Consider the following 26,870-nt stretch of genomic DNA (forward strand, 5'->3'; position numbering starts at 1 on the left):
TGACCCCCCCACTGCAGCCTGTACATCTACTGGTGGGCGTGGCCCTGGGGCGTGGAGCTCAGCTCCTCTCACCACCCTCCGCCCCGCCCCCGCAGCCTGTACGACATCTACTGGACCCAGGCAGTGGACGAGCGCCTGCAGGCCGTGGAGGAGAGCAAGCCCGGCCTGCGGATCATCTCCTGAGCCTCATCCCCACGGGAGTCCTGGCTTTAACTTGAGAAAAGGTCAAATCAGCTCATTTCCGGCAGAGAATTTTAGGCACTTTATTAAAATTCTTTTTTGGCAGCAGGCGTCTTTGTCCATACTTGTCCCCAGGAGGTGCTGGTGTAGAGGGAGTGACCTTTTCACGAGCGCTTGTAGCGGCTTGAAGCTGGTCAGGAGTCCGGGGTCCAGGCCCGGAGTGTGCCCGGCAGGCCCCTCTCCAGCCTGAGCTCCCAGGTGCTGGCAGGGCCCCCGCAACCCGCCCAGGCCTTCCTCCGGTTTGTGAAGTGTCCCGCCTGCACTGAGGGGCACTGGAAGGGGCCCTGCCTTGCCTCAGCCAGCAGCGCCCCCCGCTGCCTGTGTGGGAGCTGGCTCCCGGGGCCTGGCTCCCGCGTGTTCTCTGGGTAGAGGCTGGAGCCCAGTGGACAGAAGGGCAGGGTCCACCCCATCGAACTGGCCTCGGTCGTGCTGTGGGTGAACCCATAGGGGTGACCTGCCCTGAGCAGCACAAACCAGCTGTAGACTCTGGGCAGCTTTCAGAGCGTCGGAAGCATGTGCAGTTAACTTCCTGCCTTCGCTACAAAGCCCTTCAAGGTGCCCTACCCGGGACCCTGGCTTCTTACCCTCCCCCAGAAGGAACAGGCTCCACAGAGAAATGAGTGGTCCCAGTCTAGGTGGGAGATGCTCAAGGGGCCAGAAATCAAGGGGGGCTCCTGGGGACAGCAGAAGCCAGGAGGTGGAGTGGGACCAGAGTGACCGTGAACCCCAGGGGGAGCCCAGCAGACGGGACGCTTCGTGCCCCGGTAATGGTGGGAAGGCATCAGCCCTGAGCCCAGATCAAAGCTGACACCAAGGCCCTGTGTCTCCTCCCAAAGTGAGGAAGCCCCCCGAAGCCAGAGGCTGAGAAACAGCTCAACAGCTCAACCCACAAGCACAGGGGTGGGCACAGGTGTGAGGTCAATCCTTCACTCTAGGTTTGAAATTCTCCCAAAAAGCAGTTAACAGGCCAAAAATAAAATACCAAGGAAAAGAGCTTTGAAGCAGTGGTGCTCCAAGAGCCGGGCCTGCGCCGCCCCTGGGAATGTTGGGAGTGTCCTTGCTTCTCTTCATCTGTGTGTATGAAGCCCGAGACAGTCCACCGACCTCTGGGGGGCAGCGGGGGCCCAGCACTACCCACATCTCACCAGAGCCTGCCAGGACTTGTGTCCAGGGGTGCAGGGCGGGGCAGGGCGGCACAGGGGAGGACAGGGCTGAGGGGCAGCGAGGAGACATGGAACTGCAGGCCTCCACCATGGCTTTTATTTGCTGTTTGCTCGTGGAGGAGACCTCAACTCTGGGCCACAGAGACCCTCATGACCTACTCTCGTGACAGTGGGGGCCAGGCCTTGGGTCTCTCTGCCTCCAGCACCATCCACACACCCTCCAGGTTAGAGGGTCAGATGGAAGATCCTGAGGAATGGAATGTGCCCTCCCTCAGCCTCTTCAGGGTGTCCCTGGACGACTATCCTTCACACAGGCCGCCAGGGGGTCGTGGGGGACCCGTGGGGCCCAGGGAGCAGGCGGGTACCACGATGCCACTGCTTGGGCCATACCATCTGGGTCCTGAAGATCCCAGGCTGACTGCACAGAGGGGCAGGGGCTCTGGCTCCACAGGGACCGGCAGGCCCAGGGGGGAGCCCTGGAGCCAGGAGCACACGCTCCAGCACTCACACACCCAGGTGCGTGCACACACACACCGCACACACACGACGAGCCCAGTGCCACTGTACACACGGGAGAAAAGGGAAACGGAACCTTGAGGGCTGCGGCTGTCGGAAGGTTCACGGCGAGAATCACCAAGGATCGAGGGCCCAGGCGTCAGTGTGGGGCCGGCACCCCTTCTCTGTCGGCCTCCTCGGGCCCCGAGGCGTCATCGGGCCCAGCTGTGCGCCCGTCCACGCTGCCGTCCGCCCTGCCCTGGTCCTCTTTGCTCTGCTGCTTCTGCCGCCGTGTCTCCTTGTACCTCAGGGTGATGTCCCTGCGGGTAGCAGGGGTGCGTCACCACAGGCCAGCCCACGGGGGTCCCTGGACCCTGCTCCGCAGAGGAGCTCAGGGCCTGGGGCGGCAGGCAGGGCACCCGGGGCCGCGGCGCTCACCGCAGGAAGAAGCGCCAGACGGTCCAAGTGAGGGCGAGCACGGAGCCGAGCGTCCAGCACTGGGCGATGTAAAAGGGCAGGGACAGTGTCAGCGTGTGCGGGTCGTACTTCACCACGATCAGCAGCTCCGTGACTGTGATGGCAGCCACCAGCCAGGCCTGCTGGCCCAGCTTCTTGTGCAGCTTCCTGCGGACAGAGGTGGGGCTGCGCCGAGGCCGAGGGAAGCCCCGCCCTCAAGGCCCCGCCCCCACCCGGCCCCAGGCCCCGCCCCCACGCGGCCCTTACGGGTCGTCCATGAAGTCGTAGATCTCCCGCATGGCCACACCGCCCACGTTGACGAAGAAGACGAGCCGCAGGAGGACCAGGTAGTGCTCGGGGGGCAGCCACAGCACGAACTTCAGGTAGAAGGTGTTCAGCTCTGCCAACAGAAACTGGGGGCAGAGGAGGGTGGCGGGGAGCCCGGGCTGCGGTGCACGGGAAGCCCAGCCTCGCCGGCCTTACCACCAGGATGATGCCGCACACGGCCAGCCAGCGGCGTAGGCTGGAGGCCGGCTTCCACTCGAAGCGGACCCAGCTGTAGGGCGTGAACTGGAACACGATCCTCTTCATCTTGCCCCTGGAACCAGCGCCCGTCAGCTAGGGCAGTGCGCTCGGGGCACACCCATCTCCCCGCCCCCCCCAGGCTTTTTCCTGGACAGTTTTACTTCTTCACAAGGGGGAGGCAGCCCGGGAGGGGTGACCCCAGAAGGGCTGGCAGGGAGGACAAGGAGCTGGGTGGCCAGGATGGCTGATGTCCTGGTCGCCATAAGAGCAATATCCCAGGGTCACATCCCAGGTGGCGTCCACAGGAGGCATGATCCTCGCCTGTGGCCCCCCAGGGCCCACAGCAGGGCCCAGGCCCACCAGCTCAGCAGCTCTAGAGACGTACTTGTAGGTTGGAATGTTCCAGAGGCCCTGCCACTTATATGTCTTCAGGGACAGCCACTCGAGGGTCTTCATGCCACAGTAGATGCCCAGCCCGTTGCAGACGAGCACGTCCATGATCCACTGGGGGTGGGAGCCAGGTGGGAGGTGGCGCCATGGGCCCCCAGCACCGACAGCCCTGTCGGGAGGGGACCCAGAGCTGCCCTCCTCCCTGCATGGTGTGGCTGGCGGGGATGGGGGCACGGGCTTGCGGCAGGTCTGGGGAGGCACCTACGTGGTCCCACCAGCACTCGCTGAAGTTGGGCAGCTGGTGCTCCAGGCTGTACTCCAGGAACTCGAACATCACGCTCACGATCGTGCACATCCACCAGTCGCGGATCATCAGGGTCTGTGGCCGAGGCCGGGGCGTCAGCTCTCAGCAGGGGACCCCCAGGGACAGCCCGCCCCTCCCCTCCCCACAGTCCTCAGGTGACACGCAGGCAGGAAGCTGCCCAGCTTCCGCTCCAGCTGCCCCGATTCAGGACGCCAAGGCAACTCTCAGGGGTGCCCCAGCCTAGGGGTGCGTGCGATGAGCCACGGGTTTATCCCACCCAGGGACAGTCTCCTGTGCTCTCTGCTGGCCGCTGCAATGCCCAGGACACATGAGGTCGGGTTGGGACCCCAAGCCCAGCAGCCTGCCTATCCAGCACTGTGGGCTGGGCCCCGCCCGCCGCACGGCTGGCAAACCACCCAGAGCTCAGGGTGGGCCTGAAACCAGGTGTCCTGTCCAACAAGGAGGTACCTACCTTTAAGTACCAGCCGATGAAGTGTGCAGGCACGAAGCCGTCCAGCTTGTCCTGTGGGGGCAGATGCAGGCCTCATGCTTGGTCCCCCAGTGTGAGCTGGGAGGGGACCCTGCCACTGCCAGAGGGCACCCTCACATGTGAGCTGCTCAGCCCCCGGGTCCCCCGCCCCCTCCCGTCTGCAGAATGACTCAGGTTCCAGAAACACCCACACCTGGGGCAGCTCCTAGGAGCCTGTTCAATAATCCGCCAAGCGTCACGCCCAGGATGTGGTACAGCCTTGCCAGGATGAGCCCCCATAGCGCGAGGCCAGTCAGGTGACGTCTCCTGGGCACTCACCCAGACGTTGTGGAAGGGATCGGTCTTGTTGTCCGCATCGTAGATGAGGCAGTTTCCCCCGTAGTCCCTCTCTGGCAGCGGGACCCCCAACCTGGGGTCCACGTACTTCAGAAACTGGCGGCCGTCCTGGACGGTCTGCAAAGGCAGTGCCCGCGTCAACAGGGCGGGTTTGCAGTGTGCAGACAGCGCCCACCGACCGGGAGGGGAAGCACCTGTCTCAGTGTGGCCCCACTTGGGGCCAGGCAGAATGGGGGTGTCTCAGGTCCGGGGGCGTCCCCATGCCCCCGTGGGGTCACAGGTGTGCCTCCCATGGAGAGGCTCAGATCACCATCTCCCCCTCCCCTACCCTAGTCTGTTCGGGGTCCAGACCCCACAGAGAGGAACGGCATCATGGGATGCGCTTCTTCACACGGTGCCTAGGCAGCCTCTCCTGACACGAAGGTGCCAACGTCAGCCAAACATGCCTCTAGACCCAGCACAGAGACTTTGGGTGTCACCCCCACTGGGGGAGGACCCCCAGCAAGAGAGCCCTGTTCCTCCCTCTACCCCCTCTGGCCACCAGCTGGGGCCCCAGACCCCCGTCATCAGGACCCCGAGTACCAGCCAAGGGGCACAAAGGGAGGAGGCTTCAGGCCGGTGAGCAGATGTGGTCTGTGGTGTGCGGACAGATGATGCCCAGACCTGCATCTTGTCACACGACTGAGGTGACGCCATGAACAACTGAAATGTCCCCACACGTGCTCTGGGAACATGGGATCTGAGGGCCAGGAAGCAGGGCAGCACTGTCAGCACTGCATCCTGAGTCAGGATGGCCCCTGGACTCTGGTGCCAGGACAGCAGGACTCAGAGCCCTGGACACTCACGCCTCAGAAGCGAGCAGCACAAGCGTAACATGTCTGTCTCAGGGCATCGGAGGAAGTTGGCTGCCGTCCCAGCCTTGGGCTCGTCAACCAAGCCCAGAGGCCAGACCAGGAACCTCCACTCCAGCAGAGGCCAAGGAGGCCGACTGACCCCTGAACCCTGTGGGCCAGGGCAGCAGCCAGGCAGGAAATCCGCACACCAAGGCCAGGACCCACATGGCTCCACGCTGCTGACTGACAGGGCCCAGATCCTGGTTCCTAAGACCATTCTAAAGAAACCAGGCTCCCTGGAGAAATGGTTGACTCCAGGGCTGGGGCAGGGGGCCCCAGGATGGGCCTGGGTGGGGGTGTCTTCCAGCACCAAAAGGAGGAAGGTGCTCAGAAACATGAAACAAAACACCGGGAACCCACAAAGATGGGGCATGTGAAAGCTCCTGGCAGCTGAAACTGGAACAATTTGAGCAATGGATCAAATTCTGACTTACAACCCAGAGGATAACACAGATAACTGTGAGGAGGCACTGATGTCAGAAACGAGTTGGGGAGAAGACACCCCCCCCACAGGCCCCCCACTGGGCTGTGGAGCTGCTTCCACTCCTGTGAGGGGCCTCCCTCCTCAGGGCAGGGGGTGGGGGAACCTGACAGACACCCCTGCCAGGGATCTGGATTATCACCAGTGGTCAGGGGTCAGGATCAGGATCAAGTGTCAAATCCTAAAAGGAACACCAGACACACCCCCTGCAACCCTGATAGCAAAGCCAGAAAAACACATTCCAGGCCAACTACAGACAGTGTCTCTTATGAAAACAGTCGCAAAAATCCTCTGCAGAATACTGGGTAAGTAAATTCAGCAGCATATACACAGGACCATACCCCATGACCAAGTGAATTTATCCCAGGAGTGCTGAGCTGGTTCAAAATGAGGAAATGAATTAACACATCACATTAATAAAGGCAAAAACCCACATGATCATGTCATCTGATACAAAAAAAAAGCATCAAACCAACAAAATTCAACAGCCTCTCATGATAAAAACACTCAACAAATTAGGAAGAGTGGAACTTCCTCCACTGATAAAGGGCATCTGGTAAGGGCTCCCTACTGAGAAGTTGGGGGTGAGAAGGCTGGTGCTGGGGCAGTGAGACCAGAGATGACAGACAGACACTCAGGTTGGTGAGGACGACGTGAACCCCCGTTTTCCTGCAGAGACCCCCTCAGAAGCCCCTGAACAGCAGCAGAGCTGTGAGAATGAATGAGTCAGGTGCAGCTGACAGCACAGAGCAAACAGGCTGTGTTTCCAGATCCAGGACCAGCAGAGCAACGCGAAGCCAAGATAAGCCCACTGAGGACAGCGTCTGTAGAGTGACACTTAGCGATGCACTCTGAAAACCACTGAGCACTGCCGGGAGAAATCAGAGACCCGCCTAAGGGGAGAATCTTGTGCCTCAGAGAAGAGGATAAACTGTGAGAAGGTGCGGGTTTTACTTAACAATGACCAATTGTAACAGACGACTCACATTAGTGCAAGACGTTCCTAACAGGAGAAACTCGGTGAAGGACTACTGGAATCAACCTCTCTGCACCAACCTCACAATCCTGTAAGTCTGCTTTAAAATAGTGTCTTTTAAATGAATAAAAGAAAATAGGGACCATTAATAAAAATCAACCAGAACAAAAACTGGTCTCCCCAAGACATACCGATGTCCACAAACGCGTGTAGAGATGCTCAGCGTCATGAGCAATCAAACCACAGGAGACACGTCACCACTTTACACCAAGAGCTGGGGGAACGTGGAGAAACTGGAAGCTGTGCATGGCCTGTGGGGCTGTGGTGTCACAGTCCGGCAGCTCCTCTAGAGGTTAACCAGGATTCCTCAGCAGTCCCGCTTCCAGGCGGGTCCTCAGAGGAAGGGAAAGCAGGGCTGAACAGACACTCACACACCCACATTCACAGCAGCGTTACACACACTCACCAAAAGTGGAGGCAACCTAAGTGCCCACTCATCATAAGTGAACACACAAACGTCGTATAAACACCCCACGGGCGCTGCTCAGTCTCAAAAAGGGAAGAAGCCCTGTCATAGGCGGCAACACAGATGGACCTTGAGGACATGATGCTCAGAGAAATAATGCAGTCACAGAAGGACAGATGCTGTCTCACTTCCCCCGACAGGAGGTCCCCTGGAAGGGTCGCATCCATAGACACAGGAAGTGGGGGGGGGGGGGCGAGGGCAGTGAGTGTCCGTTTGGGAAGATGAACAGATTCTGGGGACGACGGTGGGGAAGGTAACACAGCCTGGTGAATGTCTCAGTGTCCCAAGCTGTGCGCCTGGAAATGGTTGAGATGGTAAATTTTATGTTTTTTTTTCTTTTTTACTAAAATTAAAAAATATTTTTAATTAAATGCACTGCAATAAACCTCCCCAAAACTATACCAAATTCTACATACACGTGTGTGTGCGTACATGTGAGTAAAACTGCTCTGTGGATTGCATCAATGTCAATTTCTTGGTTTGATACTGTCTTATATATATATTTAAATTGAAGCATAGTTGACTCTAATGGCTGAAAGTGGAGAGAAACTAAAGAGCCTCTTGCTGCCAGTGAAAGAGGAGAGTGAAAAAGCTGGCTTAAAACACAACATTAAAAAAACTAAGACCATGGCATCCGGTCTCATCACGCGTGCGTGCTCAGTCACTTATGTCCAACTCTTTTCAACCCTACAGACTGTAGCCCTCCACGCTCCTCTGTCCACAGGATTCTCCAGGCGAGAATACTGCCTGGAATACTGGGTGGATTGCCATGCCCTCCTCCAGGGGATCTTCCTGACCCAGGACTCGAGCCCAAGGCCTCCTACGCCTTCTGCATCCCAGGTTGGTTCTTCACTGCTGAGCCACTGGGGAAGCCCCTCCAGTCCCATCACTTCATGGCAAACAGCAGGGGAAAAAGTGGAAGCAGTGACAGACTTTATTTTCCTGGGCTCTAAAATCACTGCAGATGGTGACTGCAGCCATGAAATTAAAAGACGCTTGCTCCTTGGAAGCAAAGTGATGACAAACCTAGACACCATGTTAAAAAGCAGAGACATTACTTTGCCGACAAAAGTAAGTCTAGTCAAAGCTATGGTTTTTCTAGTAGTCATGTATGGATTTGAGAGCTGGACAATAAAAAAAACACAGAGTCGAAGAATTGATGCTTTCGAACTTGGTGCTGGAGAAGACTCCTGAGCATCCCTTGGATGCAAGGAGATCCAACCACCCATCCTAAAGGAAATCAACCCTGAATATTCATGAAAGGACTGAGGCTGAAGCTGAAGTTCCAGTACTTTGGCCATCTGATGTGAAGACCTGACTCATGGAAGAGACCCTGATGCTGGGAAAGACTGAAGGAAGAAGGGAGCGGCAGAGGATGAGGTTAGATGGCATCACTGACTCAGTGGACATGAATTTACCCCGGAAGACAGTAAAGGAAGAGGAGCCGGTCGTGCTGCAGTCCATGAGGTCACAGAGAGTCAGACACGACACACGGACTGAAAAATGGCTGGCTTACAATACTGTGTTAATTGCAGGTACACATGCTATCTTGTATTTATGCAAAACGTTGAGGGACTCGGTAAAAGAACACAGAACCTACCTGTACAATTTTTTCACAACTTCCCGTGAATCTAATTATTCCAGAACAAAATGTAAAAAGAAACTCAACATGAATGAACAATCTTGGTGTAAAATATAAAACCATGATGGTTTTAACAGAAAACATGGGAGAACATCTTAATAAACTGGTCTTGGACAAAGAAGTCTTACACATGACATCAAAAGCAAAAAAAGAGAAGACACAAGGCCCACCACTGTTAAAAGAACAAGGCCCAGCTGCAGCCTTGGAGAAGGAACGTGCAAGCCATAGCCGGCAGAGGGCCTTGTGCCGGGACAGCATAAAAATCGTAACACTACAGTAACAAACTGCCAGATTTCTAAAAAGGGCAAAAATAAACGCTTCACCAAAGAGGATGCTTGTTTTCTGGGTCATAAATGCAGGAGAAGTTGGTAAACATCATGAGCCATTCTAGAAATGCAGTGAAACCCATGAAAAGACACTGGCTAAAATAAAAGATCCTGATGACGGCAAGAGCTGTGAGGGCCCCGGCCACCGGGCTGACCCGCCACGACGCAGGAGCACTCCCAGGGCCAGGTCACAGCAGAGCCTGTGCCGGAGGCTCCTCTCACACCCGCCCCACGCCAGACGCACACTGCTGGAGGGACAGACGGCGGTGCCTCCACCAGAAACACCTTCCACGGCAGGGGAGCGGGTGCTGGCAGGCAGCCGGGTGAGCTTCAAGGCCGAGACGGCCACGCGGCTCCACTCACACGAGTGTCCGAGACGAACGGCAGGGGTGCAGGGAACAGACTGGCTGCAGGGCGGGACCGAGGGGGCCAGGCTAACTCTGGCATGCACACACACACAGCGGCACGATCCCCGGCCCTGCACGCCTTCCCTAAAGGCAGGCTTTCCCACGTGATGATAACTCACTCAGCCGCTGCTGACGGTTCTGAGACTGAATACTGAAGTCCACCCTCAAAGGCACACTTGCTTAACCCAGCAGAGCAAGGAGTGTTATCAGACAGATGTTGGCGGCAACAAATCCTGATCCAAGATTTCCTAAGGAGATGAGTTTCCAACCTCCTCCCACTGACCACCTTGCCGAACACATGCCAGAAGAGACCAACGCACATGCAGCCATGGCCATCCACAGACCGAAGTGAGGCCACGGCGACTGGCCCGGCCCGCCACCGCCGCTCAGCGCCCCATGTCTGCTGCCAGAGCCTTCTCTGCCACCTCACACCCACCTGAACTGCCCCCATTCATGTAGCCAAGAAAAACCGCTTACCTGGAAGAGTATAAAGATGAGAAACAGCTCGTAGACCACACTAACGCAGAGCCAAAATCTCCAGTAAGCTGCAGAGACAGAACACAGGGTTAAGGGTGCCCGCCCCGGGGTGCCCCAGACCCTCAGGCGGCCCCTGCACACCCGACATGCATGGGCCCTGCTCCAGGCCCCTCTCGGGCCCCTAGCAGAGACTTCAGAAGCGAGCTCCCACCCAGGGGTGAGCGTACAGTTTCTCTCCGGTATGCTCTTCCTTCCTTTTCTTCCATTCCTGTCCCTAATCTTCCATTTTTGTCTCACTGCCGCAGCAGAGAAGGCCCACAAACCACTGGACACAAGCAAAGGTCCTTGTCTTGTGTCCACTGGGGACGCTCCTAACCTTCATCACTAAGTAGGTCTGCAGGGTTTTGGTAGAGACTTTTTGTCAAGTTTAAGAAAATCTCTTAATCCCAGAGTGCTGTCGAATCGGTTCTGTCATGAACGAATATGAAAACCTAGTCTTCTACATTCATGGGAATCCGTTTTTTACCTTCAGTGTTAGTGTGACGAGTGATGTTAACACACTTTCTAACATTAAATGGTCCCGAATTCCTGGGATGATGACTTGTTTTAGGAAACTGTCCTAGTTCCGGTCAGCACGCTTGTCCCTTGGCGACACGTGGCATGTACATTATATGCTTTAAGGTTGCTGAGTCCATCTTAAAGTGTTCTCACCGTAAAAACAGCTGAGGTTACACGAGGTGGCAGAGGTGCTAACTAACCACACTGCAGTGACCATTCTGCAATATGTGCATGAAGTCATCACTCAGAACCCTTAAGCTCACGTCATGTGTCAATCACATCCCAACAAAGCTGGAAGAAGCAGCCCTTCTGTTAGCTGGTTCTCTCCCTCACCACCCGCCTTCCACTCTCTCAACTCAGCCTTCCCTGGCAGATGAGACAGTGGGAAAGGGAAGGTCTAGAGCTGCTCCAAGAATCTTCATAAACCTGTTTAATAAGGCCTAAGACACCTGCTTTCCCTATGCTTATGTCTGTGGGGGAAAAAAAGCCCACCACCAGGCTACTTTTAACTGCTAATTAAAAAATAAGCTGTGCACACACACTTGGCCACGGTTATTCCACAGTTACTTCAGGTCACCCATGACCATGGTACATGCCCTCCCACCCTGAGCTTCGCTGGGACCCGGGCCAGGCCGTGCCGCAGGCAGGCAGGGCGTGTGCGGCGCTCACCTCCTGAGTTTGCATCCCGGGGCAGCCGCCTGGGCTCAGCTGTGCACACACCCAGCCCTGGGGTGGCCCGGCGCCTTGGAGCCGGCCCCGCATGTTTGCCAGGAGATCTGTGAGCACCCAGTCTCGCACAGGCAGAAAACACAGGCTGGTGAATTCTTGGGAAAATTGGCTATGTACTCGGGAAGTAAACAGCTGAAGTGACAAGCATTCTTCATGCTCTTGAAGATGGGGACACCTGGAAAATTCTCCCTGGTTCGAGGCTCCAGCAGCAGCTCCAGGGCAGTGGTGGGGGATGCGGGGGGACACAGCTGTGGTGACCGGCTGCTGCCTGTGAGGGCGGCTCTGTCCTGCCTTGTCCACACTCACGTGGGTCAGAAAGGCCCCCCACGCCCCCACCACTTGACTGTGGAGCCCACCAGGAGTCCAGGCCTATGCACCCCCACCCTCAGCGGCCCTTGTCCATCCCTCCGCCAGGGTCTCCACACGACCCCCCAGCACCGCCCTGCTCTCCCTGAACCACCCAGAGGCTCCTGAAGCTGGTTCCCTGAGTCTGTCTGCCCCACTCCCCAACGAGCACTTTTCTTCCTAAACATCAACACTGGCCACCTCAACAGCACTGGCAACGTGCCTACTTAATCCAGCTTTCAGAGACAGCCACAAATAAAAATAAAAATCATGAAAGGAAGGGGGCCGTTTTAACAGGCCAGACCCAATTCCAGTTTCTAAATAAATCAGCTCCCCAGACCGGTGGGCCTGGAGCCCCATGTCTGCTCCCCCAGGAGTGACCTGAGCCAGGCCTAGGAGGGGGGGTGGTGGAGATCACGCTGTCCTCCGGCCTGCAGAGGCAACCTGATTTCAGGATTTGAGGGCTTCCCACCGAGCACCAGGTGAACAAGACGTCTGGCAGGTGGTCCTGGACAGGCCCCGGGTGACTAACCAGAGCTGGCAGAGAAAGTTTACGTACAGCAACTAAAGAAGGGCAAGGCCACGGTCGGAACACAGACTCAGACACCGTGGAGGGGAGGCCGGCCGGGCCCACCTGGCCCAGAGCCGTCGGGCTCGACCACGCGACCAAGTCCTGCTGGGCCAACCAGGCGGGCCCCGCCTGTCCTGCCCCCCAGCGACTTCACCAAGTCCTGGCGCCCACGTGGCCTTGCTGCCCACACCCTGAACAGGTCCCGAAGGAGCCTCCAGCACTCGTGTTCTCCCTCCCACGCCAGTCTGACAAGCACTGAACCTGGTTTCTCACTGGCTCTGGATTCTGACACTCGAGCTCACTCCTCCCTAACTCTGGTTAGGAGACCACACCCTTCTTGGACAGGCCCAAACCAGTGGAGGCGGTCCTGCAGCCCGAGTGAGGGAGGCCAGGACAATCACACCGCCCCACGCCCGGGCAGGGGCCACACAGGCTTCACCCACACCAACGTCTCGAGGGGCCGAGCGGCCAGTGAGACCCCGGCTCAGAGCCCCTGGCACGTGACCCCTGAGCCCTCCCTTCTGGAGCGAAGCTGGGCAACACCGAACACGGACCCTTAATCTGCCGCTTCCACAGGTAATCGGATGGGGCACCCATGTGCACACGTGGAAATTCACCACAGCCTAGTTTATCACCACGGAACTGGAAACCGCCAAGCAACACCATCATTCTAGGGTGGGATTCGTGCGTGTAGCACTTCAGATGAGGACTGAAGCCACCAAAACTCCAGTTCTCAAAATGTTCACAAGGATGTGCTTGTGTGAAGCCTGAAGTGAACAGTGATGACATGGAATACAAGTGCAGTCCCACTGCTAATTGTTTTCACAGCTGTGTATGTATACATGTATACAAACACACTAAAACTTAACGGTGGTTACTTTCATGAGTGGTTTTTATTTTCATCTAAAAGTATGACCCTGGGATGGAGGCGGGATGGTGGAAACAGGAGAGCTGGCTGCACACGGCGCCCAGGGACCCCCACCGTGAACAGCAAGGTTGGGGGGGCCCTGCAGCGGAGAGCCGAGCCACGCTAAGCGCCCTGCGCGGCCCCAGGCCCCTCCGCCCCCAGGAAGACTTCCCTGAGCAGCACAGGGGGGGCAGCAATGGGACAGAAGGGCCCGGAGCGGGGCGGGGAGGGGGGGGCACACGGGGGAGGGCGAGCGCAGAGAAGGGGGCTTCCCGACTCCAGCAAAGCCGGTCTCGTCCACCCGCCTCGCCGACATGTGCAGGCCGGACGGGGCGGGGCAGGACACTCACGCAGCAGCACAGACACAGCGCGACCCTCAGAACAGCACCACCACTCGGCACACACGGAGAAAGAAATGGCAAGTTACCTGGATGAGGTCTGGAAAATGGCCCGTCTTTAGCTTGTGTGACTCCAAAACATAAGAAAACCAAAATACTGGCCACAATACCTCTGCAAATAAAGAACAAACAGCCCTCAGTGTGCGGAAGCGTGGAGCTCTGGGTCGGCCCCTCCCAGGCAGGAGGTGGGAGGCTGGGGCACCCACGGCAGGGACCGCCCCGACCCCCAGTGGGGCAGAGCTGAGGCTCAGCCGTGGTGAAGCTGGTGGCTGAGCACCGCCGCCCTGGCCTGCATGGCCCCCGGAGGCAGCACCACCCTGGGAGGAGGCCCTGGCCCCGGGGCTGGCTTCTGTGTACCATCAAGCGCTACACCACTAAGGCAGGCTGCATGCTAAACACACACACCACAAACAAACAAAAAACCCCTCCAAGTCCACCCATGATGGTCCAGGGATCATGAAGCCCTAGAAGGAAAGATGCTATCAGGGTCCAAGGGCTTCCTGCTCCAGCAGGCAGGCCTCTGGTGGCTCCTGCACCCCAGGGCTGCGTGTCCAGGCCGAGCAGGAGCCCAGCAGGAGACGGCAAAAGCCACACAGACACACACGGCACCCTGCCCGCCACAGGAGCCAGTCCCCATCTTGCGCTCCAGGCCATGGCTACCCCCACGCGGCCCAGGAGCAGGCCTGAGGATTCCGAGCCCCGGCACCAGCCCTGGCGGTCGGCGCAGACTGGCTTCAAGAAGCGCACGCAGAGCCTCCCGGGGCGGCGGCCACGCTTCACAACCCAGCGAAAGGGCCGAGATGCCCTCCCACCCCGAGACTACCTGGGAAAACCTGTCCACCAGAAGCACTTTTAGAGGAAAGCAGATATAATACATTTTAAAATAATCTTTTAATTTCAGAACAGAAAAGTTACAGATGATGTAGAATTTCCCACATCCATCAGTTTGGGGCCTGTCACCAGTGAACCAACACAGACACAATAACTCAAGTCCACAGTGTTTCTTTTTTCCAGATCTCAGTTTTTAAACTAATGTCCTTTTCCTGCTCCAGGCCCCCACCCAGGCCCCACATGAGTCCTGCTCCTCAGGCTCCTCTGGGCTCTGACAGGCTCTTAGACGGCCCCTGTTTTGATGACCTGCACAGTTTTGAGGAAGACTGGGCAAGTGTTTTGTGGGCGCCCCTGAACAAAGGCTGTTGCTGTTCATGATTAGATCAGGGTTACAGGGTTTTTCGAAGTGAGACTACAGACGTTAAGATCATCATCTTCCCATCGTATCAACATGGACACAACCCGGACCAGTGGTGCCGACTGGACCCCCGCAGGGTGCCTGTCTGGTGTCCCCCTCGCCCTTGGGAGGCAGGACCCTGCATGGGGGTGGGGAGTAGCGCCACAGTCCGACAGGAACCCTTCTGTGCCGGAGGTACATCTCCTGACTCATCTCTGACATCAGCATGGCTTCGAGGGCATCTACATTACACTTGGGTTATAATTCAGCACTTGAATGATCTCTTTGCTCAAACTGTTCCAGCGCTGGCTGCTGGGAGCTTTCATTCAGCTGCCGAGTCTCTTTGGCACACCCTATCTCTGTGGGTTTTTTTTTAGCATTCCCTCCCTTTTGGTTCTGGAAGATACCCCAGGCCCATCTTGGGGGCTCCCTGTCCCAGCCCTGGAATCGGCCATTTCTCCAGGGAGTCTGGCTCCTTTACTGGAGAATGAATGGTCTTAGGAACCAAGATCTGGGCGGCCATGTGCTCCTTCCCTCTGGACCCTCTTGGCCAACAGAACAACAAGATATGTGTGTGCCAACGCTGCACGCACGCACACTACAAATACTCCTGTGTGTAGCCCACTCCACACTGCCCTGCACCTGAGTCCTCACTGATGCCCAGCAGCATCCCTCATCCACGGTCGCTCTCCCCTCGGTCGCCTGCGACCTCCCCCCAGCACTGAGGCTCTCGGCCCCCACCCGCCACCTGTGTGGTGCCAGGGCACAGTGCCCAGGGTCCCAGGGACCCTGCTGCTAACCCACACCCGTGGGAACCAGCTTCACCCCCAGGGCACAGTGCTCTGCGCACATCCTGGGCCTTCATGCCTGCAGACCCCACTCATGTCTACAAGGTAACTTACTGGGATTTGGTTGGGATCTCACTGAATCTATAGGTCCAGAAGAAATGACACCTCACCAATACTGAGATCCTATCAGCGAACATGGACTATCGGTCCCCTGATTTAGATCTTTGATTTCAGTCCTCAAAATTTTGTAGTTTTTCTTATGTGGATCCTGTACACGTATTTTTTATTTACACCTGAGCGTTTAATTTTCTCAGGTGACTGTGGTCAGCGCCTGCCCTTGGCCCCTCCCTGAGGCTCCGTGCTCAAGCTAAGGCAGGGGCTCCTCCTTTCACGTCGCATTCCTGCCTGGGGTCCTCTGCCTGCTAAACAGTCTTTAAAAGCTGCACACTTAGGTTGGTGTTGTTCAGTCCTATATTCACCATTACGACATCAACTCGACAGCTTCAAGGCTCCAAAAATTCCCATACTCCACCTCTTCACACTCCTCTGTCCCGGGAAACCACTCCTCTCTCCCCTCACAGCTCTGCCGTGTCCAGATGCCACAGTGCTGGGCTCACATGGCATGCAGCCTTCCAGATGGGCTTCTTTCACTCAACAATAGGCATTTAAGCTTCATCTCTGTCTCCATGGCTTGGCAGCTCATTTCTTTTTACTGCTTAATAATATTCCATTATATGAATGAATGCAGTCCACTGTCCATCCATTCAGCCACCGAGGACATTTTGGGGGCTTCCAAGTTTGGTGCTTCCAAACGAAGCTGCTCTGACGCCCCAGTGCGGGTTCTGTGGCCGTGAGTGCTCAGCTTCTCTGGGTAAACACCAAGATGCACAGCTGCTGCTTTCTGCTTCGTCCTGTGACGGATGCTCCTGTTGCCCCAGGCATCGCCGGCACCTGGTGCTGCCCGCTGGGGCCGCTGGGGCATGTGTGCGGCGGCGCTCCCTGCAGACGCACGGGGCTGCGTGTCCTTTCCCGCGCTCACGTCCTTGCTGGTATCCGTCCAGACCTCCCACCAGGTTCGCCTGTGCTGCTGAATCCCCGTGCGGAGGTCTGGAGCTCTCTGTACAGTGCAGACAGACATGCCGTCAGGCACACGTCTGGCGAATGTCCCCCACCAGCCTGCGGCTTGTCTTCTTGCTGTCTCAGCAATGTGTTTTGTAGAGCAGAAGTTTTTCATTTTCATCAAGTCCACAGAGCCTCTTTTTGGCATTCTATTTAAAGAGCCGTCAGGACTCCCCTGGAGATCTAGTGGTTAAGACACCTGCTTCCCTGCAGGGGGCGCCAGATTGATCCCTGGGAACTACAATCCCACAGGCTGTGTGGCACGAACAAAAAAAGCCATCATCAAACCCATCACCAGATTTTCTCCTGTGTTTTTTTCAATAAATTTTAGTCTCCTATTTTACATTTAGGTCTATAATCCATTTTGAATTTATTCCTGTGCAAAGTACATCAGACCTGGTTACCCCAAGGCCCCGTGTCCAACACTCTTTCTCTGCTGACTTGCCTTTCTCCTCCGTCAAGGACGTGCGGCTCTGGGCTCTGCCTGAGCTTCCCCCAGCAACACTGTGCCGACCCCTGCGCCTGCGTGCGGCCAGCGCTGCAGCTGGGCGGCCTCTTCCCTCTGGCCGGCCCCTCCTAAGTGCTGTGGGTACGCTGTGTGCGTTTCTGTCACAAAGAGGCAACATACATCGACACTGCGCGCGTATTGATAAGTCTCTACATTTACAAGTGCACTAAGTCCAGCCTAAAGGAGATCGGTCCTGGGTGTTCTTTGGAAGGACTGATGTTGAAGCTGAAGCTCCAATATTTCGGCCACCTGATGCAAAGAGCTGACTCATTTGAAAAGACCCTGATGCTGGGAAAGATTGAAGGCAGGAAGAAAAGGGGATGACAGAGGAGGAGATGGTTGGTTGGCATCACCGACTCAGTGGACATGGATTTGGGTGGACTCCAGGAGTTGGTGATGGACAGGGAGGCCTGGGGTGCTGCGGTTCATGGGGTCGCAGAGTTGGACACGACTAAGCGACTGAACTGAACTGATGTGCATATGTATGTAAACATCCCAAGGGTCACCAGCAGATAATGAGCCAAGGAACTGGGGCGTGTCCACACGGTAGACCACCCCCTGGAAACAGACCAGAAAGACTGCTGACAGACACAGCAACACGGGTGTCACAGAACCATGAGACACGAGGGCGCGTGCCGGCCGAGACTCACAGGTCAGAGGGGCCTGTGGCCGGCCGTGCAGCCTGACCACGGCCTTAGAGGGGGCCCAGCTCGCGCCTCCAGCTCGTGGCAGCGTGTGTTAACGAGGTGCGCGTTGTATTAAATGACACGCCAGTAAAGTTGGCTGAGGAAGGAAATCTACCCTCCTGAAGTGATAGAACATGTTAGATCCATAAAAAGTGGCAAGATTGAAAGTTTAGGGAAAGCAAACCAATTTCCTAAAGTTTTAACAACATAAATATTAATAAAAAAATAACCATAACTTTTGGGAAGCAAACATCAAGAGCTCTGACATAATAAAAAATAAAAATAAGCATGCCCCAGCAGCCTCCAGAGACACAGGGGGCCTCGTCACAGCCCAGGCTGTGTGAGGTGCTGACTCGGGGAGCAGGCGGGACCCCCTCTGGGGTCTAAGGGCTCCTGCACGCTTGCCCGTCCCTGGGAGAAGCTGCAGAGCCTCGGTCAGGTGCAGGCTGGGGCCTGCAGGCTTCCAGGACAGGCTCCAGGCACCATGGCAGCCCCAAGGGCCTGGAGGGAGCTCTCTTGCCCTGAAGTGGTTGAGAGGGCAGAGGAGCGCCTGGGGCTCCATACTCCTACCTGCTTGCCCTCCCCAGCCCCGCCTCTGCTGAAATCACACGGGGACCCGGCAGAGACCCAGGCGCCCTGTTGGGGGCACCCCCTGTACCCTCGCTCGGGCACAGACGGCTCAGGAGAAAGGCCGGCGCAGGATGAAGAGCTGGGGACGTGCCCACAGGGGTCCTGGGGCCACTGCCTTGGGGGCAGCCAACAAGCCCCCCCTGACACTGGGGGTTGGAGTGGGGGTCCCTGGCAGCAAGGCTTTGTGACTCACCCAGCAAGCGTCTGGTGAGACCCAGCCCTGCCCCCGGGATGGTGTTCCGAGACACTCTGTATTGGGGGGGGAGGTGAGGGTGGCTGTTCCCTGGGACCATGCTTGCCCAGTGACATCAGGACTGCTCGCCTCTGGCCCAACCTCACAGCCACACGGGACACCTCTTCAGTCTGACCAAGTTCTGCTTTCCGGGCTTCCTGCATGGCTGCGCGCAGGAGATGGTGCAAGCCCTCCACGCGGGGCGAGCGCCCAAATTCTCAGAAACCCCCTCGAGGCAAGTGCAGCGCCCCGGCCAGACTGCCTCACTGCCCCCTGAATCCTTGGGGCCCCCTGCGGTGGGGGAGGGGCAGCCCCAGGGGCCCACCCAGCGATCCAAGAGCAGCAGAGCTGCCTCCTCGGCGCCAGGCCCCACTCCCCGTGTGCCGGCCTGCAGTGTGACCATGGAGGGCTGGAAGGGCGGGGCACTCAGAGGTGCTAGACTCAGGGGCTGGCACGTAGCGCTTGGAACGAGAGGAAGGCCCAGCAAAGCCAACGGGGAGGCAGGAGGGAGGCGGGGGACCTCACAGAGCGTGGAGCCAGGAGCCCGGGCAGGAGGCCTGCACCTCATGGGGGAGGGCGAGACGTGCCTCCCGTGTCCTGGACCCTCGTGTCCACGTCACAGTCCGGCTGGAGGGCGAGACCCCACGGACGGAGGAGGACAAGCCCAGTCCACCCACCGAACTTGACCTACAGTCTCCTGGCGGCTCTGGGCGGCGCCCTCCGCCTCTGTTCCTGCCTGGCCTCCTCCAGCTGCCCTCCCAGAGCAGGTGCGGCCTGGGTCCCAGGACTGGAACAGCCATCGGGGCTTCATGGGACCAGAGGGGAGAGGTGAGTCCATCCAGTGTAGAAAATACACAGAAACGAGTTCTAAAACCAGTTAATCTTCCCCACGCACTTCTGAGACTGGCCCCGGAAGCTACTGGAGTCAGGCAGAGGACACAATCCTGCCAACTAGTCTCTTTCTGGAGACGAGACAAGATAGCCACACTCCTCACGCCGGGCCAAAACTTCCCAACAGCCTCTTATCAGCACAGTGCAGGGCGCAGCGCTAACTGATGGAAACACTCCTGGCCTTCCAGAAAGCCCAGACACTCAAACTCACAGTCACTGTGACTCACAGCAAGAAATATGGATTTGGTCTTCCTCTGTTTCTAGCCAGAACTCCTAAAGCCCCTGGAGTTCCCTAACTGCTGAGGGCTACAAAGCTGTCTTTCGTTATGTTTTGAATCCCACCTCCAGATGGGAGGTGCTGCCAGGGGAGCCAAGCACAGGTCCCGCCAGCCCTCTGGGGAGGGTGCCGCGCGTGGCCTGCGCCTCAGTCAACCGCGCAGCGCGAAGAGCCCAGAGGCCGGGTGAGCGACCCCAGGGGTCTCGGGGGTGCGCAGGCACTCAGCACCCCTGCCCCCACCCGCCCCGCGCCTCCCCATCTGGGGGTCCCTTAGTCTGTGGTAACTTATGATAAACATGCAAAATGCTCCTTGGTCTCTGGGAGCCACTCTAGCAAACCACCTGAGCCCAAGGAGGGGGCCTCAGGTGACAGCAGCATTTGCGACTGAGCCTAAGAGGGCGGCACAGCCTAGCGGGGCTGAGCCTGGGCCGTGCGGCCTGGCGCCGCCCAGGGGACGGCATCAGCGCTGAGCTGGCCTGCCAGACGCTCAGGCGAGGTCTGGGGTGCCAGGTGAATGGGGGGGGGATGCTGCACCATCGAAGCTGACCTGAACCCAAGCCCGTCTTGGAGCCGGGCTGGGCCGCGTAGAAGAGGGGCTGAAAGTGCTGCAAGGCCCCAGAGCCCCAGGAGTGCCGACCCTTGCCCACTGCCGGGCTGGGCGGGTACCTCTTGGTGTTGTAGGCCGTGTCCCTCGGCGTCTCCTCCAGCAGAGTCACGTAGCCCAGCACGCAGGTGAGGATGAACAGCACGGTCAGGGTGTGGGCCCGCCTGCAATGCAAACACAGCCCGCATCAGCACACGGAGAGCACGCGGAGACACGCCCCTCAAGGAGCGCACTCCATCTTTGACCTGCAGCTCAAAACCCACTGACGGCTGGCTGCCAGTCTCGTGATGCTTGGACGGTCCTCTGCCTGCGTGTTGGCTGGGCGGGTATGCAGCGGGGAGCAGGGGGCAGCTCTTGTTCAGAGGGACCGGGCCACAAGTCACACAGCTCAAGTCACACAACAGATGACGCCGAGAGACCAACCTCGCAGTTTATGCTGTGACCGAGTGCGAGAGCCCCGTGAGGGTGACGCAGACACAGGTGCAGAGAGGCCCTGGGACCCAGAGTGAGGGCGTGGGACGGCTGCCCAGACGGGCTGGGAAGCAGCCCCTACCTCTACCTGGCTACTTGGCTGAGGCTCCAGAGCCCCATGCAGGAGCAAGGAGGTGGCTCTCGGCAGTCAGCAGGCCTGCCTGACTGGAAACACGGCCGCAGCCACCACACTGTGTTGAGCACCACGTGCCTGCCGGAGCCCCTGCCTGCTAACAGCTGTCTGCAAAAGAGGCAGAGACCCAACTCCTAGACCCAAAAGAGCAGAGTGTGTCCTTGGAGAGACACCTCCAGCCTTGAGGGATGTCCTGAAGAACAGGCGGACAACATGTGGGAAGCAGTAAGCCCAGGACTGGCCACCGAGCGTCAGTTCCCTGCCTGCCGTCAGAACCCCGTGAAACAGGGAAGACATGGAAGAGTCAGTCACGAGCTTGGAGAAAACATTCAAGATAATCGTGCCCGACAGAGGCCTCTGTACCCAGAACACACGAAGAGCTCTTAACAACTCAACAGTAAGGACAATCTCCTGAAAATGCAAACAAGACTCGACACACACTTCACAGAAAAAGGTACCTAACTGGCCAGCAACACATGGAAGGCGTGCAGCTTCGCTGGCCAGTGGGAGCGGACAAGCAGTGAGGCTGCATGGGGATGCTGCAGCAGCCCCCAGCCCGGCCTCCGGCAGGCCCCCCACTCCCCCGTCCTGACCAGCTCGTTTCTCTCCCATCTTCACTCGACAGCAGTCTGACAGCTGCCACAAAAGACGCTACTGGGAGTCTAATTGGAACTGCAGTTTCTCGGTTGGTACAGGAAGAATTGATACGTGACTAACACTACATGCAAGTTCCCCTACCCACAAGACAATGAATATCTCTCCATCATCTCTCCATCTATTCAGTTGTTATTTTATGCTCTTTATTATGAAAACAGAAACAGTCACATTCAGGTAAGTCAGCTCCAAGTGAAGAAAGCAGACACTGCATTCATTCTTTTAACAACACTGGCATTTAAAACTGTCAGAAGTGAACAAACTCCTATTTTAACTGTTCTAATACAATTCAATATTAACAAATTCACATGTGAGCTTGAGGCTGTGAGGGAACTCCAGGACCTCAGCCTTCCAGCTGAACTTCACACGGTGTCTCAGGGCCCGAGACGGGCGCAGATGACATCACAAAGTCCAGGCCGTCACTCCTGAGGCTCCCTGGAGGTGGTGACCCAGAAAATCAACTGCTGCTGGACGCCGGCCTACACACAGAGGGACTCGGCAAGCTCAGCTGCCTCTCCTGGGTCGAGGACACGGCCCACCCTTCCCACCCAGTTTGCACAAGGAGAAGCAGAGCCGCTGAGACTGCACCAGGGCTGAGCTGACAATGACGAGGCATGGGACTCCCCCTCACCTTGGCCCTGTGGATGCTCAGAGCTGAACCACGTTGCCAGGGTCACTCAGCTTGGTGATGGGGGCCTGGGGTCTGAGCCCTGCCCAGGACGGCTCCAGCACACCGACACCACACCCGTGTTGTGAGTCTAGGAGGCCCAGGGCAAGTGCTCCCAGGCAACACAGACAACACACTGGCTAGAATGCCTACCACGCGCCAACAAACCCCAATCCTGCCTTCCTGAGCTGTCGCTCTTGGAGCAAGACAAACAGAGGGCTGGATATGGGGGAAAATGAGGTGGGTAGGGGTGGGGCGCAGAATCGGGGAAGGCCTCACAGCAGCCCCTGGACCTGGAGATGCAGGTCCAGGCCTGTAAGACAAGAGCTGAGGGCCAGCACAGGGTGGGCCATCAGCGGGGCCCACGTGGCTGGAGGAAGGGGTAGAGCAGGGCTGAGCAGAGCCACTCAGGGCCGCTGGTGTCCAGCTCCAGGCCTGCCAACACCTGCCTGTGGGGGATGGGGTGGAGCCACAGGACGGCTGCTCGAGCCCCGGGTGTCTGCAGCCTGCACCCCGAGGGAGGCGGACGCCCCTGCGCTACAGAACGCCCATCTGCCTGCCCCGAGAGGCAGGGGCCACACTTACCCTGGTGAACATTTTCAGAGGAAAAAAGCAAAAAACAGGAATGAAGTCAGAAATCAGGTGTTAGAACTGGTCCCAAAGGCCCCTGCAGCACAGACTCCTAGCCAGGCTCCTTTTCAGCTCAAACACCAAGTCTGAGCTCAGATTTCTCCTCAAAAACCACAGAGCCCAGAAGTGGGACAAAATTTGTAAAGCAGTGAAAGAAATGTTGAAGCAGCATCCCCAACCCTGAGGAGTGAAGGCGGACGAAGAAGGCGGGAATCTGGGGAGCAGACCTGCCCTGCAAGAAACACCATGGGAAGTTATCCTGACAGAAGGGAAGTGACATCCGAGGGAAACCTGGTGGCCAGGAAGAGAGAGCCACCGAAGTGGGAAGGAAGACACTCCAGGCACTGTCCTCATGAACGCTGAGCGAGGCCACCAGGGCCCACGTCGGAAGGCTGGATGGATCAAGGCGGACTCGATGTGGCCAAGTGTGTATGCCAGGGCTGGGAATGCTGTGGAATGCTCACTGTGAACAGAGATGTTGCAATGACAACACGCTGGGGCTCAGGACACAGGAAGACTCCATGTCCCTCCAGACGCCAGAGCTCCCGGAGCATCGCCTGGCTGCCTGGCTAATAGGGGACGCGGGATCCTGGCAAAGGGATCACTCGGCCGTGAATCCTGTGACTCGGCCACTGGGCCAGCGTGAGGGCATGAGGACATTGGGCTCCCTGCCACGACCAGTGGAAAATGCCCAGCTGTCAGCCCCTCTCGGGATGACCAATTCACTATGCCGCGTGGGCAGGGAGGCAGCCTCCCAAACCACTTAGAGAAGATAAGAAGGCGTGGCTGTGAGGCTGAGCGCACAGCCAGGTAAGGCCACGACCAGACGGCCAGTTCCAGGCCGGCGAGAGGCACCGAGGGCCGACGACCAGCCTGACCAAAAAGGCATCAGCTGGCAACTCATGCTGCCCAGATGTGGGCGAAGCTGGCCAACCCCAACACACGATGACTGAGAAGGCATTCCCGGAACCTGGGGCATCTGAGACAAGCCCTGCAGATTCTCATCGCTACTTTTAAAGCGTACTGTTAACAGCAGAGCCCCGAGAATCAGTTTAGGGCGCTCACCGAAGGCTCAGTGTTGTAGATGTGAGCACACAACGAGCGTTTCCCAAACGTCACAGCCATCCATCTCTTCCCTGACTTGAAGCATGGTGACCCAGTGTTGATTCACCTATCTTCCACCTACAGGCGGTAACATTTAGAAGCACCTGTCAGGGCACTGGGTCTCTAAGAGCGATTGGAACAACGCTGAGACGGTTTGAGCTGCTGTATCTCTGCATGCTTCCCCAGTATCTGTGGTCCTGACGTTTCCCTGAGGTGTCCCCCACCGAAGGCACCACGGCCGGCAGAAGAGGGGTCGGTGTCACCATGGAGCCTGCCGGCCTCTGCCCCTTCCAGCCTGAAGCAGCCCAGACTCGGAAGCCGAGGCTCAATCTGAATTCCAAACTGTGTGGCTGATAAGTTGACCCCCAAGAAGCCCAAACTTCTTTGAAAACGAAAACTGTTAGAACAAAGTTTTGAACATGGAAGAGTTATTTTGAGTAACTGTGGAACATATAGTCATTTCCACAAATATATACCTTTTAGTCTTTAATTTCTTGGTCTCACTCATTGCTAAAACTCCCGAAAACAAAAAATTAAACTGAAAGATTTTTTAAAATCCCAGCAGAGCAAGTCGACGATGGGAGACACAGAAAGTGGCTGGGCCCTACCAGTAAAAGAGTCATCCTCGCCGGTGAGCGTCTGGTGACCTGCCTGACGGAGACATGAGGCTTCTTCCCCTACTCAGGTGAGGGCAGAAGCCCGGGATGCCACAAAGACCACATACACCAGCACCCCAACATCTGTGGGGGAGAGGCTGGGGCACCCGCCCTAGAGGCAGGTCCCAGGATCCAGCAGCCCTGGCGCATGCCCTCCTCAGAGCCTTCCAGGCTCCATCAGATCTCCCCACAGGATAGCCCAACTACGGCAGGCCTTTCTGTGTCCCCATGGGCAGGGACCCATGGGCTGACACTTGTGCTTCTAAAGATATCTGCACTCGCTCTTCTAACTCTCTGCCTTCTGAGATCAGGGCAAGGCTCAGCAACCCCTGGCCAGCACAGGAAGCCTGCTTGTGCCAGAATCTAAGCTTCTTGTTTCATTCTCTGCTGTATGCCCTAAAGCAGCAAGTGGCATCCCCCAAGACATGCAATGAATGAATGGGAAAGAAGAAAAGCAAGCCTGGCCACCACTCCAGGACCTGTCTCCCTTCAGTGGCCAGCAGCTCGGGTGTGGGAGGACTGTGCCCTCTGTCCTGCAGTCTGAAGGGGCCCTGCCCCACAAGCAGGACAGCGGATGGCCTGGTCCGCTCACAGAATGTCCAGCAGGGTCCCACAGTGCTCAAGTCACTAGCTCTGGGGCTGCACCCTCACTGAGGAAGGCACCCCATCCTTTCCCCATCCTTCTGACTTCAGGTCACTGGTGCACAGCAGCTTCCCAAAGCAGGGCCGGTCGTCGCGTCACCCACCCCTCTCCCACCCCACCCTTGAAGCAGCTGCCTGCACAACAGAGGAGATAACACTGACCTCATCAGAGGGCTGCTTCCCCCACCACACCCTCCCCTTGCGGCCTCTCCTTGGTCAGATATGACACATGTGGCCCCACGTGCACCTCCTCTGAGGTTTCCCAGACCTGCTGAAGAAGCTGCTTCCATGCAGCATCCCTGTGGGCTATGGTCCAAAGCCACCACTGTCCCCAGGGCCCATCACGGGACTCAACTTCAGGTGGACCTGAGCTGAGCAGCAAAGAACAGCCACAGCCCTCCTTTCAAGAAGCACACCTTCCAGGGTCCCTCTTAACAAGCAACGGAAGAGAAGCTCAGACAGGCAAAGGGTAGCCCAAGGTCACTGGGTCATCAGGTGCACGAGCCATGTCTGGGACCTGTTGACCCAAGGCTGGTTTCCTGGGTCCTCAAACGCAAAAGCGCCCAACTCTGCCCATGAACTCTTCCAACTCTGCTCCTGGCTGCCCCTCCCTCGGTGATTCCCCCATGAAGGCAGACCTAAGGACGGCCTGACGCCGAGGCTTGGCCAGGTCAGAGCTGTAGAGGGGTCAAAGGACTGGCCTGGCGCGGGGCCACTGAGAGGAAGCGCCTTCCCTCCACACTCGTCCGCTGGGCTCCTGGCGTGGAGTGCGGCGCGGATATTACCCCACTCGCCAGGGGAGCAGGGTGTCATTTCACAGGGCATCCGCACCATCAGAGAAAGGGGCCGGAGGCAGGGCAGCGGGGTACTGCGGGCAGGGAGGTCAGGAAAACCCGCTCTGAGGTGACTTCGGAGCCAAACCCTCCCGGGAGAGGGGACAGGAGTCAAAGGTGGGGGCTGGACCACCCGGCAGGCCGTGTCCGGGGGGCGGCGGCGAGAGCCCGGTCTCGGGGTCCCGGGGCACACTCCACCCGCGCGGCATGGCCACGCCCCTCGCGACCCCGCCGGCACCCGGCGAACCGCCGTCCCTCACCAGAAGAAGGTGTTGGTACCGTCGTCGTAGACCTCGGACTCGGTGCTGCGGCGGCTCGCGGCCGGCCCGCTCGCTCCGCCCGCGGCCGCGCCGTCCGGCGGCTCCTCCGGCGAGGCCTTGCCCCCTGGCACCGGGGACCCCGGCCGCGGCCCCTCGGCGCCCCGGCGCTCGCCCCTTCGCATGACGCCCGGGCCCCAGCCGCTCCGCCCCGCGCCTTGACCC

At 57.9% G+C, this 26,870-nt stretch overlaps 2 protein-coding genes across 10 annotated transcripts in view; one reads left to right on the plus strand and one right to left on the minus strand.

Moving 5' to 3' along the window:
* Positions 1-285, plus strand: part of RNH1 (ribonuclease/angiogenin inhibitor 1) — a 16,780-nt gene extending 16,495 nt beyond the window's left edge. For all 8 annotated transcript variants that reach the window (XM_065938112.1, XM_065938111.1, XM_065938108.1 and 5 more), the window contains one exon: positions 96-285. In XM_065938112.1, coding sequence (XP_065794184.1) covers positions 96-183 — 88 coding nt within the window. In that variant the 3' untranslated portion in view covers positions 184-285. The remainder of the gene's footprint in view (positions 1-95) is intronic.
* On the minus strand, positions 279-26,870 carry PTDSS2 (phosphatidylserine synthase 2). Of its 2 annotated transcripts, none has more exons than XM_065938116.1 (12): positions 26,649-26,870; positions 20,661-20,762; positions 13,665-13,747; positions 10,128-10,195; positions 4,382-4,516; positions 4,046-4,096; positions 3,535-3,648; positions 3,265-3,383; positions 2,838-2,952; positions 2,622-2,767; positions 2,337-2,522; positions 279-2,218 (listed from the first exon to the last, which is right to left on the minus strand). In XM_065938116.1, exons 1-12 carry the CDS (start codon positions 26,828-26,830, stop codon positions 2,059-2,061), a joined length of 1,461 nt encoding a protein of 486 aa, XP_065794188.1. In that variant the 5' UTR covers positions 26,831-26,870; the 3' UTR covers positions 279-2,058. The 2 variants fall into 2 exon arrangements, with proteins under 2 accessions (XP_065794188.1, XP_065794189.1); XM_065938117.1 differs by having other exon boundaries at positions 2,063-2,218; positions 2,337-2,395.

Source organism: Muntiacus reevesi, chromosome 5 (genome assembly GCF_963930625.1).
Source record: "Muntiacus reevesi chromosome 5, mMunRee1.1, whole genome shotgun sequence".
NCBI lineage: Eukaryota > Metazoa > Chordata > Mammalia > Artiodactyla > Cervidae > Muntiacus > Muntiacus reevesi.

Excerpts from the sequence above, each read along its gene's own strand:
- PTDSS2 (XM_065938116.1), bottom strand. The coding sequence starts at position 26,830 with ATGCGAAGGGGCGAGCGCCGGGGCGCCGAGGGGCCGCGGCCGGGGTCC. Across the intron at positions 13,748-20,660 it reads ACGGCCTACAACACCAAGAG|AGGTATTGTGGCCAGTATTT; the intron begins GTACCCGCCCAG and ends CTTTATTTGCAG. Across the intron at positions 2,219-2,336 it reads GTCTGGCGCTTCTTCCTGCG|GGACATCACCCTGAGGTACA; the intron begins GTGAGCGCCGCG and ends TGCTACCCGCAG.